Source organism: Echinops telfairi, unplaced genomic scaffold, assembly GCF_000313985.2.
Source record: "Echinops telfairi isolate 266 unplaced genomic scaffold, ASM31398v2 ScPeMD7_25;HRSCAF=90, whole genome shotgun sequence".
NCBI classification, from domain to species: domain Eukaryota; kingdom Metazoa; phylum Chordata; class Mammalia; order Afrosoricida; family Tenrecidae; genus Echinops; species Echinops telfairi.
Genome location: NW_022103922.1, coordinates 2,634,007 through 2,647,445, shown reverse-complemented (window position 1 = coordinate 2,647,445; position 13,439 = coordinate 2,634,007). Strand labels below are relative to the sequence as shown.

General features: G+C 62.7%; 1 protein-coding gene across 1 annotated transcript in view; it reads right to left on the bottom strand.

The window, feature by feature from the left end:
• Positions 1-709: 709 nt before the first annotated feature.
• BRD3 (bromodomain containing 3) overlaps positions 710-13,439 on the bottom strand; it is a 17,255-nt gene continuing 4,525 nt past the window's right edge. The window contains exons 5-11 of the mRNA XM_045289357.1: positions 13,201-13,425; positions 11,819-11,947; positions 10,366-10,557; positions 9,189-9,403; positions 5,272-5,564; positions 4,580-4,705; positions 710-3,450 (exon numbers count right to left, since the gene is read on the bottom strand). Coding sequence (XP_045145292.1) covers positions 3,335-3,450; positions 4,580-4,705; positions 5,272-5,564; positions 9,189-9,403; positions 10,366-10,557; positions 11,819-11,947; positions 13,201-13,425 — 1,296 coding nt within the window. The 3' untranslated portion in view covers positions 710-3,334. The remainder of the gene's footprint in view (positions 3,451-4,579; positions 4,706-5,271; positions 5,565-9,188; positions 9,404-10,365; positions 10,558-11,818; positions 11,948-13,200; positions 13,426-13,439) is intronic.

The following is a 13,439-nucleotide window of genomic DNA, read 5'->3' as shown; positions in this document are numbered from 1 at the left end:
TTTGAGTTGATGTGGAGGGAAACACACACACACAGCACCCACCTCTACAGGGGGCCTTTGTCAATGCTGTTTGGATTTAAGTCCTGCAAGCTGCCTTGGGTCAGGCCTGGAGTGAACACGTTGTCAGAGAGTGCAGATGGGCAGGGGAGTCCTCCCCTAGGCCCGGAGCAGGCAGCAGGCCCCTGTGTCCCAGGGCACTCGGCTGCTAAGGTTGGTTTAGGCCCTCAGGAGTCACACAACCAAGTGGGGCCACCAGCAGGCCAGGCCAGAGATCCTAGACAGAGCCCCCTGTGCCCGTGTCTCCTCCAAGCCACGTGCCAGCAGCCGAAGCCATTTAAAGACATGCCTGCCCACCACATGCCAGGCTCTGGGTGGCACAGCGGTTGCTCAAGGGAACTCCCAAGGGCTGGTGGCACTTTTCATCTCTGTTTCCCACTTGGCCACTTTGCATTCATCCGGTGTGGCTCATGGGCACATGCAGGGTGGTGGGCGTGCACGGCAGCCAGCACTGCACTGCCACCCTTCCTGGGATGACCGCCGAGCAAGACCTAGCAGCCAGTAAGTGGGGTGTGTTCTCAGCTGCTCCCTGACCTGTGGGGCCGGTGAGAGGGCAGCCATTCTAACCCCCCAACCCACCCTGGTGCTGCGGGAGGGAGCCCCCACCCACCTAGCCCGGCCCCCACCTCCTCAGAGCAGTCTCACACAGGGGCACTTTTTGAATTTTCCATTTTATTATGAAAACAAGGCAAATGCCCCAGGAGCAGGGTCCGTGATGACCAGAAACATCGAAGAGAACGCTACCATTGTGACTGTGTGTCGGGGCCAGCATTGCAATCCACAAGCTAAAACTACGCACAGCGGACTCGTCAGTAACTGGCAGTACAGGAATCTACTAGGAACGGCACTAAAAAGTTTAAGAAAAGGTACGGCAAACCGCGCATGCACATGGTACAGAAAAGTAACATTTTAAATATAAAACAAAGAAACAAAGGACAAACCCTTCCGGAAGCTGCTGCTATGAAGTGAGCTGCAACAGCTCACCAACAGCACCTGACGAAGCCCCCCACCCCCACCCCAGGACTGCAGGTGGCGTGGGCCAAGCAATGGAAACAACGTATGTTAGTTTTTGTAAGCACGCTCATGGACCGTAGGGGGGTTGGGGGCTCCCTCGACTTGCAGAGGCCCCTTCACACCCTCCCGTACTGGGGACCACCGTGGAACATCCCCACCAGGCCGCTGTCTGCATGAGGGCATTTCTAACTGGCAGCTTATGGGGGTGCAGGGTGCAGAATGAGCAGATAGATCTCCCCACTGCCCCCCTTTTCCACATCCTGGCTGTTAACAGACCCTCTCCCGAAAACAAAAACAAAAAACACCCTGAAATCAGCTTTGCAGCCTGGACAGTCTTAAAAGCAGCTGCTCAGTGGGACCCGAGCCCAGCCCCACAGCTGCAGGGAGCCCGCTGGGCAGGGCAGAGCCCCTGGGCCAAAGCCCGCCCCCCATCTGAGATCCACAGGGAAGACCCCATATCTTGGCGGCAGGTGCTGGAGCTTCAGGCCCTGGCTCTGGGCCCACCTGCCCCCTGCTAATGTCCTCAAAGTCACAATTTGGACAGTCCTTTGTAAAACCTTTAAGACGGGTTACTGTAAAAAAATGGAAAGTTTACAGTCCGTTTATATTTTTATTACAAACAAACAGACGTTTTAACAAACTGGCTCCAGACGCACCAAGTGTCAATGTCCCCAAAGGTGAGGAAATAGGGCCTGTTCTCGGCCCCGCCCTGCTCAGGGCTCAGAAACCAGCAGAGGCTTCCTCATCCAGTGAGCTGCTGGGCACGACCAGCCAGGCCCCATCTGCCCAGAAGTGCCGCCACATCCAGCCCCATCACAGAGACTGCCAGCTCCCTGCCCTCCCCCAAGACACATGGCTGGTGAGGATGTCAGGCTTGGGGGGGTGGGCCCACCTGCTTTGTCACCACTCCTGACCAGCTGGCCCGTCCCCTAGAAGCTGGGGCATGCGCCCACCTTTGCCCGGAAGGCCACCTTGGCACTCTTGGGCCAACCCACCACGCACAGGGCAGAGTCCGGTCCGCAGCCGGGTAGCCCTGCGGCCACCTCTGAGAAACCCAACCCAACCCAACCTTCTGTTAAACTCTGTATATTATTATTACTTTTCTTTACAATAGAAAGTTAAAAATCAAGACTTAGATTTACTATACATTTTTTTCCCTCTCGGATTACAAAGTTTATATTATATAAGGGGGTGTGGATAGGGGCAAGTGGGGAGGGGAGCTCCCTAAATTGTTTTCACTTAGAGCAGTCCTAGAGAGACCAGGCATGAATACAAAAGACCTAACAAACAGTTTTCAAAGGAGAGAGAGAGAGAGATGGTGCCGCAGCCGGGAGTCTTCTACACCTGCCGAGTCTCCAGAGGCCACCAAACACCCACCCACAAAGGGCCCCGCGCCCCCAAGCTGTGACAAGCCGGGGGGCCCAGAGCTGTAGCACCTGCGGGGGAGGGGCCGCCCCCTGCCCGCCCCAAGGCCTGCTTCTTGCGCCCGTCTCTGCGTGAACTGCGTGTCTTCTAAGGTTTGGTTTCCCTTGCTTTTTTTTCTTTTTCCTTTTTTAAAAAATGACCAATGATGTTAATAAATAGTTTCTATATACACGGAGCTGGGAGGGACCTTCCGGAGCGGGCTGCAGCAGCACTAACTGGCTGGGGCACACGGGGCTGGGCTGGCTTGTTGTAGAAAACTGCAGAACCTTACCAAACAAACAAACAAACAAACAAACAAAAGGCTCCTCCTCCGTTACATCTTCTCTCCTTCTCGGGTTTGAGTTGAGGTAAAGGCTTCCGTGTATGGGAACCGGAACCCAGGGAACCGTGGGCACCCTGCCCAGCGCTCCCAATGCCACCCTGCCAGCCCAGCCTCGGCCCTCCACTCCAGCCCTGGGTCTCGCCCCTCCAGAAGAGCGGACAGCAGTGGGCATGGGGCCGGCCAGACACCGCCCGCCTCCCCGCCCGGGCCGCCGGCTCCCAGAAATTCTTCTGGGACAGCAGGCTGGGTCGGGCAGAAGAATGGGGCACTCAGAGCCTGCAGTCCCCCTCACTGTTTCTGCGGCACCAGGCAGCACCGGGAGCTGTCCTCTCCCTGCCACAGGGCTCCGGGTGGGCAGCGGCCCCTCGGGGATGCTGATGCCCACGCACAGGGTCTCTGACCTGTGAACAAAGCCTGGCGGAGCCCGGGACACTGAAGCAAGGAGACCGGCACGCCACAGACAGAGGGGCTCTATTGACCACGGGAGGGGGTGCTGGGGTTGCACGCAGGTCGCGTCTACTCCGAGTCGCTGCTGTCCGAGCTGGACCCGCTGGAACTGCTGCTCCCGGACTCGGAGGAGCTGCTGCTGCTGAGCCGCGCCGGGCCGCCCGAGGGCGCAGGGCCACCTTTCTCTGTGGAGACATGCAGCGCACCCGTGAGAGGTGCCCACATTCCCACCCCCACCCCCTTCGTGAGAGGTGCCCCCCGGGCCCATTACCCACCCCTTGTAAAAGGAGCTCCCCCCCCATCATCCACTCCCTATGAGAAGCGGTCCCCTAGCCCCAATGCCCACCCCACCATGTGAAAGGTCTCCCCCACCCTCCATGACTCACCCCAATTCCACTGCTCCCTGACCACCTGAGAGGTGCCCCCCCCACCAGCAGGGCCGCTATAGGCTCACCCCCCCCAGTGACGTCATCACTATAGAACAGTGCAGGCTGGGCTAAACCAGCAGTGGCTCTCTCATGAACAGCAGGGGTGTCCGCCCGGTGACCCTACAGACAGACCAGAACTGCTCCTTGGGTTCCTGAGACAGCAGCTCTCGGGTCTCCAACGAGGACAGCAAGCCGACCCCACGTTCCCTCCACTTCCCCCCTCATCGACACCGCCGAACAGGTCTGGGCGCCCACCCCCGGCTGCCAGCACACGGACACTCACTCTGAGGTGCCAACACAGCTCCCAGCAGGGTCGCCTGCCCACCCTGCACCCTGACCTCAGCTGCCAACTGCTCTCAGAGCTCTCCCTCACGATGGGGCTAGGCACAGCCCGCCACAAAGCTCAGGCTGGGGCCAGTCCCCTCCACAGCCATCACCCCGCTTGGGGCGGCGGGCAGTGGCATAGCACAGGGGGCAGCCAGCAGGTGGCCAAGCTGGATGCCCATGGGACAGCCAGCAGGGCGGGGTCGGACCCCGTCTCCTGGGCTGACCAGCCAGCCCCACAACACACAGCGGCCCCTCTGCACAAGCCACCGTGGGCAGGGGTGTGGCCCCCGATGACGGAGGAGACCCAGCCTCAGGTGCCAGGACACAATCATCCCCCTCCTGCTGACGGCCGGCCGGTCAGGAGAGAGACGGCCTCCTCCTCCCATAGAGTGGCAGTCCCAGAGACCGTGGGGGCACTTCTACCCTGTGCTATAGGGCCGACTCCATGGCAGGGAATTTGGTTCTGTGTCCCTCCCCCGTAGCCCTGCTCCCAGCAGCCCCCGGCCCGCGGAGCCCCGCCCTCTGGCGGCCCCGCCCCCCGGGCAGCAGCAGGCAGCACCTTTCTTGGCAGGCTTCTTGTTGTTGAGCTGCCCGCTGACGTCCTGTAGCCGCTTCTCCAGCTCCTTCTTCTTCTCCTGCGCCAGCTCCTCTTTCGACTTGGCCGCCTGCTTTTTCCCGCCGGTCGCTGGGGAGGGCAGGGAGCACCAAGGCAGTGGGCAGGCAGGGCAAGCTGCCTGACACGGCTGGGCAGTGCCCCAGCGGTCTTCTCTCCTCCCACCCCCCAAGGACTCCGGGCTTGAGGGTGAGGACCCCTGCCACCATGCCTGCGGGCTCCCCTCTTAGGGTCTCCCCCACCCCTCTGGCCTGGCCTCTGCGACTGGGGGGTCCAGCTTCACCTGACAGCAGGCAGAGGACTCTCCGGGTGACCAGGTATGCAGGGACGAGGGAGGGAGGGGCTCTGTACCCACCCTCTGGGAGCCACATCCTGCTCACTGCCCCTGACAGGGACCCATCTGGAAGACAGCTGCAGGTGGGGTCCCCGGGAAGCCCCTTGAACAGTGCCAGAATGAGGGGGCTGGCGGCCCACTCCTCTGACCAGGAGTGGGACTCAGGCATTAGGAGGGTGGAGGAAGGGGAGGAGGGGCCAGGATGGGGTGGACTGCCTGCTCCCAGGACCCCTCTCCTGCCCAAATCTGGGGGAGGAGAAGCAGTGGGGAGGAGGAGTGGGGGCAGGAGAGGCTTCACACTCACAGAGAGGCTTCCTCTGCTTCCTCTGCAGGCAGGACTTGACGTATCGCTCCAGTTCCCGCAGGGTGGTGGGCTTCAGCGTCTCGAAGTCGATCTCGATCTCGTCGGGGTTGGAGTCCCTGAGTGAGGGCTCCCGGGACTGGATGATGTGCACCACGCGGCCCAGCTTCTCCCCTGGCAGCCGGTTGATGTCCAGGCTCAGCTGCCGCTTCTCGTCGTAGCTCATGGGCAGGCCATCCTCCTCCTCCTCGGAGTCATAGGGGGCCGAGGCCTGCTTGCCACCCTTCTTCGGCTGCCTGCAGCAGGAGACACGCGCAGGGGCACGTCAGAGCGGAGCGCCTGCCCCCCGCCCGGGGCCATCCAGGCTCTCACACCAGGACCTGGGGACAGGAGAGCTCCCAGGGACTCCCCACAGGTCTGCCAGGGAGGGGCCCAGCTGACACGGCTCTGGAGGTCCCAGTGGAGCCTGCCCCCAGGCAGGTGCCCCCACGCAGGGGGTGGAGGCAGGGGACGTGGGGTGTGTCCAGGTCTTGGCCAGGAGACCATTCTAACAGTCAGGTGCTCTCAAACTCCACAGCCCATTCTGACTCCACACAGCAACCAAGACAGACAGACAGACACGTTCAGATTGGATATAAGAAACAAGACCCCACTTACAGGCTGCACTTGAACCCTGTGAAAATCATCACCCAGCTAAGCTACCAGCAAGGGGACCGGGTAGCCCAGTGGTCACAAAAGGGTGCTAACTGCAGGGGACGGGGGAAAGACGAGGCTTTGGTACATGGAACTGTGGATTGTTGTCACAGCTGCAGGAGCCCCCACTACAATGATTCAAATTAACTTTTTAAAAATCAACAAAGATGGAGGAATCTTCTAGGCAACTACTAAAGAAAACAAAGCTGACCGGGATACATGGACATTGGTCAGAACAAGGACCGTTAGCCTGGGAACGAGGGCGCCATGTAGTAAGACCAAGGTCACCTCACCAAGAAGCCGCCTGAGCTCTGAATGTGCAAGCGTGTAGAGATGAGGCTTCCAAATGCACGAAGCAAAAGCCGATAGGACCATCCTCAGGACCACCCTCCGAGGCTCCGAGCTCAGGAGACCGAGGGGGTGCACGCTCCCCTCACAACAACCAAAGCACACACCCTCCCTGCCACCTGCTGGATTGCAGCTCACAGCGACCCCACGTCCTGACCCCAGGGCGGAGCAGGACGGTGCCACAGGCTTCCTCGAGTGCCGTCCGTCCTCCGCTCTCCCCCACGGGCTGCCGGGAGACCTTGGAGTCAGCAGCCCACTGCGCCGCCAGCAGGGCTCTGACGAGGTCAGCAGGGCAGCCTCTGTCCAGAGACACACTTCAGCAGGCAGAGGGAGGACAGGAGAAAAGGGGAGGGGTGTGTGTGTGGGAGGAGATGTCACACATCGGGGGTCGACGTCAGACACAAAGTGGGTTTGGACTGCTGAATGGGGAACCACTTGGCTCTGCAAACTTTCACCCAAGTCACGTGAGTTAAAAAAACAAAGACGAAAGTTAAAAAAACAAAAAGCCCACCTCCTAGAGCCAAAGGAACAACAGAAAAGTCCACACTCATGGTCAGCGACCCCAGCCCTTTCCTCTCTGCAATCCACAAGACCAGGTGGCCAGCAAGGACTCGGGGAGCCAGGGAGCCATCCACAGCTCACTCAGGGGGAGTGGACTCAAGCGAGGTCTACAGCTGGGCGGTCACTGAGCTCGGGTGGAAACCTCCCAGCCAGCAAAACTCCACAGCAGCGGCTCTCAACCTGGGGGTCGAACAACCCTTTCACAGGGGTCACCCGATTCACAGCAGGAGCAAAATGACAGTGATGAAGTAGCAACGAAAGAGGAACGGTCTCAGCGTGAGGAAGGCTGAGAACACTGCTCCACAGCCAGGCCCTCCCTCTGGTAAATTCTACCAGGCATTCAGACGGGACACCAATTCTCGGGCCTCGTGCTGGGGACAGAAAAGGCAGTCTCTGGGCCAGTGTTACACGGACACCCGTGCCCAGCGGGCAGAAGAGGCAGGTCTCAGAGGTGGGGGGCTGCAGGTTTGCTCAGCGGCAGGCTCTGTGAGCCCCCAAAGACAGGGCAGGGCCATGCGGATGGCTGCCTGTCCTTTCCCTGGTAGGCCCGGGTCTTAGCATCAGTGCGAGTGACGTGGAACTGTACCGCGGGGAATGGCCACGTGTGCCAGCCTGCTGCCCATAAGAGCCGTGTCAGCTGCAGAGCGAGCAGGCGGACCATGCATCCACCTTGAAAGAAGAGCTGCACACACTGAACCCCCTCAGTCCAGGGACAGGAAGCCAGGGGAGCAGCAGTGGCGGGGGGCTCTGCAGGCCCCGGGGGAGGGGACCCAGTGCCTTTAGGCAGGAGGCTCGCCTGTGTGGACACTGGGTTTGCTGACCACGGAGCTAGAGCCAGAGGCCTCTGGGCTGAGGCGCGTGAGCAATGGAGTGCCTGCCCACTGGGCAGTTCTGGGCAGTGCTGAGAGAGCTCGGTAACACGGCTAGGCGGGTGGTAGGGCAGAGGCCAAGGGGACCAGAGAGAGGCTGCCGCCTGCAGGCATAACTGAGGAGGGGTGCTCCCAACGGGAAGAACTGTGTTCGGAGCATTTCTGATCCGGAAGAGTCAGTAGCCCGAGACCATCCCTAGTGAACTCTGTAGGTGTGGGTACTGTCCGCGAGTTCCGCGTGAATTACAGGCCCAAGTAAACACAGAGCCCTGGGAGGGATGTCTGCTGTCAGGCTGGGGGCACAGCATGGGTGGGGGCAGGCTTGACATGCCTCGTGATGGGACGCAGTCTTGGGCTGGTGAGCCCAATGCCCGCCCTCCCCCACCCAGTGAGGTCACATGCTCCACAGGAGCAGGTCACCCATTTCTAGTCTCCCAGGGTCTGTCACCTGTGAGCAGTGGGCCAGCATGAGGTGAGACTGGTCAGCAGGTGGCAGAGAGGGAGCACGCCCTGCTGCACTGCGGTCCCCGAGACAAAACTGACTCTACGGGGGAAGCAAGCCCCAGCTTCCTCCCAGAGAGCTGCTGGAGGCTTTGAACTGCTGACTTTTAGAGGAGGGAGGGAGGTGGGAAGGAGGACAGAACCCTACCTCTTCCCAGTGCTTCCCGGCGGACTGACTGACAGTCTCCCACCTGGCAGCCAAGCCCAAACCGCTGAGTGCTCCTACTGCCTGCAACTCCCAGCCCTGGGGCCGGCTCTGCCCAGCCCTCCCTCCATGGCCTACGCGCCTCTCAGCCACAATCCCCAAAGGGGTCCTTCCTTCAATCCTGACGTCACCAATCCACGAGCCCCGGCCACCAGGACAGGGCCACTGCTCTGCTCAGTCCCTGTGAGAGTCCAAATACCTTCATGGAGTGGACTGACCTCGGCAGACTCGACTTGGCACCCCCACCCCGCCCCCCTGTAGGGCAGTCTTCCTCTGGCAGGTCTCCTCTGTCCAGGAGAGCTGCCCCATCTCTGAGCTCCACGCACCTGGCTGACCTCACCATGTAATTACTGCCTGTTCCCGGCAGGCGTTCCTCAGACACACAGTGCAGGGACACACAGCTGGGTCTGTGCCAAGACGCCATCTTCCACTGCCTGACCCTCTGCCTACTGCGTGGGCCAGGGGAGGTGTGCCCAAGGCCCTAGCATCCCAGAGACAAACCCTCAAGCCCAGAGGCTACGGGACTGCTTCGATGCCTCTGACCTCAGCCAGCCACCACCAGCAGAGCCCCCACCTTCCTGGAAGACGTCTCCCGTGGTCCTCGTGGTGGCCCTGCAGGGTGGGCTGGGAAGGGCACTGCACCCCACACTGACACCACAAAAAACAGCCCAGCCTCCACATCACCCGCAGGAGGGCGGGGCTGGTACCCACTCCCCCCTGGCACCCGCGCCATCTGCGCCCACCTGGTGGCCGGCGTGGTGCTGTTGGCCTTCTTGATAGGGGCCTTCTTCTGCTGGGCCTGCTTGGTGGGCAGACCCGCCCGGGCCTTCTTCTCGTCCTCGGCCTTGGCCTTGTGCTTGTCCTTGTCCCGCTTCTTCTCCTTCTTCTCCTTCTTCTTCTTTGGTTTGTTCACGGGGGCCTGAGACAGGGCGGCCAGCTGCTCGTGGACAGCCTTCAGCTGGACGAGAGGAGCACGTGCCCGGGAGGTTGAGTGGCCACGGCCAGGCTTGGGGCCCCACCTCGCCCGGAGCCCCCGGCTCATGTCAAAGATCAGGTTGGCGACCCCAGGGCCGGGTGGGAGCCAACTGACAGCAGCCCGGCTTCCTGGCGCCCGAGGGGGAGGTCCGGCGGCTGCATGGCCACACACATCAGGTGCCCAGCAATGACACTGGGGCAGGGGACATGGCTACCACAGGGCAGCTCTTCCATGCAGCAGCTGAGATGCACGCGGTACCCACCAGGGCCCTGTGTGTCCTGATCCTCCCGCCTGGTCTCTGGAGGAGCCCATAGGTGCAGGCCAACAGTCCCTGCGAATCTCTGTGGTCTCAATGCGGTCCCAGTGGGCAGGCGGGAGGACAGAGACTGGTGCCCGGGTGCCCCATGTCCAGGCTGGCAGGGGAGACCCGCCCAACCCGAGGCTGTCTTTCCATGCTGTCCCTCCCAGTCTGTGTCCCAGCGAGCTCTAGGGGCCCCGGCCAGAAGGTCCAGGCCACTGTGGGGACTTCGGGGCCTCCCGGGACTGCCCTTCCACCTGACTCTACTGCACCCCCCCTCCCTCACCCACTCGGGGACCCAGAAATGGGATCTCACTAGCTGCCGGGTGCCTGGGGGTTCAGGCCTCGCTTCTCTCAGTTCTGCACCCCGAGTCTAAGGAGCCAGTTAATGAAGGAGAGGGGAGAGAGACGGAGGTGTAACTATGGGTGAAGATGGGCCAGTCACCTCGAGACCAGAGGCCCTCCACCCAGACGGGACACAGCCAGCACCTGCACCACAGCTCCCTGGGGGCCTCCCCAGCCAGGCTCCTCGGTGCAGGCTGGCAGGTCCCCAAGGGCCAGTGCCGAGAGTGCAAGACTCCTGGCTCCGTGGTTCCCGAAGGCCTGGGAGTGGGGGGAGCGGCCCCGCAGCCGAGCCCAGCCGCACCTGCTCCTGCAGCTCTGCCAGCCTGGTGGCGCGCTCCTCCTCCGAGTCGGAGCTGCCGGAGTCCGATGAGCTCTCCTCGCTGCTGCGGCTGCTCTCGGCGCCCTTGCTCACCGCAGGCGCGGCGGGGGCGGGGGGCGCAGGGGCCTCCGCGGGCTCGTCAGGCATCTTGGCGAACCGCATCTCAAACACGTCCTGTGGGGGACAGGGGAACCTGAGAGCCTAGGCAGCCCCCAGCCCCAGGGGTCTGGCACAGCATGAGAGCACAACTTGGCGCACCCAGGGGTGGGCAATTCTCCCACCCCGAATGCCTGGAACCCACCACATGGAGGGCTGGGGCACAGGAGCCCAAGTTCCTGTCCAGAGCCAACAGTGCTCAGCTGTCAAGACCCCGGGGCGCCTGACACCCTGCAGCTTTACTTGCGCCCACTCCCTGGGAGCCTGGGGCTCAGGCGGCCCCCCCAGCCCTGCTCCCACCCCACACTGCACACCAAGATCTGCCGTTGCCTGCAGCAAGCCTCCTTCTCTTTGTTTCTTTCCCCTCCTTGTTCGTCAACGTCGCGCCCGACACCCTGCAGCTTTACTTGCGCCCACTCCCTGGGAGCCTGGGGCTCAGGCGGCCCCCCCAGCCCTGCTCCCACCCCACACTGCACACCAAGACCTTGCACCCTTCGCCAGGAGAGGGTGTGGCCTCCTTGCGTTGGACAAGGCTAAGGGCGCCATTGTTCTAGGAGTGAGTGGTCGCTTCTGGTCTCTGTGCCCCAGCTCACGTCCCACCCTAGGCGACACCCCCAGGCTCTGTCACTCTGACCGGCGGGGGAGCCCAGACACCAGGGACCGAAGCCGCCATCTCCAGGGGACGTACGTCTCCTGTGTGCCAGCCGGGAGATGGGTCCCCAACCTGCCTTTCAGCAGAGACCCCTGCCCAGGCAGGACGAGCACCCCAGCGTTGACATGACAGGGTGACCCCACGACGGCGCTCCAGACTCTGACCCATGGGGTGACGCACGCAGGGCCCAACCCAAAGGGGCAGGGGACCCCCACCCCCACTATGCTGTCCTCCCTGAACTGCTTCCGGTAGCCAGCGTGGCCTCGGCCTGTCCAGAACCCCTTCCCTTCACCCGGGATCAGCTAGGGCCAGGCCTGCCCTTCCTGCGGGGCCACAGCACCCGGGAGAGGACCTAGGACCAGTGTGCACAGCACCCAGGGTCTGGGCAGGAAGCTGTGGTCGGCAGCCTCACGGGTGGCCCCCCTGGGCCTAGGCGAGGCCTTTGTGGAGCGTGCTGGCAAGGGGTGGGTGAGCAGAGAGGCTGGCAGGACCCCGGCGTGTGAAGGCCGCTCCTCTCACTGCCCGATCCGCCCCCACAGCCGGTCTCCCCACCATCATGACCAAGGGCTCTGCAGCATCCCGTGAGCGGCCGGCTCGCCCGGCTGGAGGTCTCATGCTGGCCATTACCTGCAGCTTTCGGGCCATGGCCACCACCTCGTGGTCCGGGGGGTTGTACTTGTAGCAGTTGGAGAACATTAGCCGGATGTCGGCTGCAAATCCCTGTGCGTCTGGGTATTCCCGACTGTCCATCTTCTTCTGTAAGATACCACGGGGGCCATCAGGGCCAGGCCAGCCTCTCGGGGCCCTGGGTGCTCAAGCCCACCGCCGCCATGCCAGAGTGAGCGCCAGGGATGCCGGGGAGGGCCCCTAGCAGGGCTTGCCCAAAGCGTCTGTGTGTACACACTGGGCAGTTTTGCACACTCGGACTCGGGAAGGGCCCAGGGCCACCTTCTGGGGAACAAGGCTCCACTACCAACTTGAATGGGGCGGGGGATGGGGCTTGAGTGTCCAGTGTGAGGTAACCAGAGAGAGGCTGGGTGGACCCCCACTCAGGGCACCTTGAAAAGGGGCCGACAATCGGCCCTGGTGCAGTCCTGCGGGGCACCCATGGGGTGGCCGGCGTCAGAGCCCACTGCGCGGCAGCTGGGGCCCACAGGACACTCCGGGTGCGGCTTCCCCAGCAAGTTTCACCTCTCTATCGCCAGCCCTGCTGGTGCTGCGCCGCCCACGGCAAGGTGGGTGGTTCACACCCACCAGCGGCTCAGAGGGAGGGTGAGGAGGCTGCCTGCTCCCGTAAGGATGTACAGCTCCAGGGTCTACGGGACCCTGTGCCCGAGCCCGCCGGAAGCAGCCGGCTCCCATCACCAGCCTGCTGCCCCCAGGAGCACCCGAAGGCCCAGAGGCAGGTCCCAAGCCGAGAAAGGGGTCGGAAGGCAGAGTGAGCTGGGACCAGCACCAGCCCTCAGCTGCAAAGACCAGACTGGAGGGGGTGAGGGGAGCAGTTAACGCATCACTCGGGCCCCTGACCTTTCCCCTCCGCAGCCACCTTAGAGCCTGGGGCCCCCAGACGATGGGCCTGGACAACAGGTCAGGGAGACACAGAGCTGGGCCCTCCCAGTTCCCCAGGACAGCATCTTCCTGCAGCTGAGGTACCCGTGCCCCCAGGCTGGCGGACAGCCAAGCGCTTTAACCAGTGCGTCACCCTGGCTCCCGGCTCTGCTGATTCAAATCCAAACCCACTGCTGTCTGTCCTGGGGATCCGGGCTCACAGCGACCCCGCAGGACTGCACAGACCTGCCCCATGGGGTGCTGAGGCTGTCCGTCTTCCCGAGAGCAGGCTGCCTCACCAGAGGCCCGACCCTGAGGCCGCAGTGCCCCCCACCCCTGGGGCAGCGTGCTAGGCTCGGCAGCACGGCGTGTTGTCTGGCTGCCAGCCGTTCTGGCTCAGGACAGCCCTGGGGGTGCAGGAGCGGCAGGCGGAGGCCCCCCTGGTCCCCTGGCGCATGCACCTTGACAGTGCTGAGGTCCATGGGGTGCTTGATGATGTCGTGGTAGTCGTGCAGCTCCAGGGCCTCGGCGTCCACGGGCTTGTAGAAGGGCCAGGCGTAGGCCGCGTGCTTCTTGGACAGCATCTCCTTGAGGACGCTGTCGCAGTAGCGCAGGTGCTCCGACAGCCGGCCCTTCTTGCCCGCGTGCTGCGGCACCTCGCCCTCCTCCAGGTCCTTCCGCGGCGGCTTGATGGGGCGGC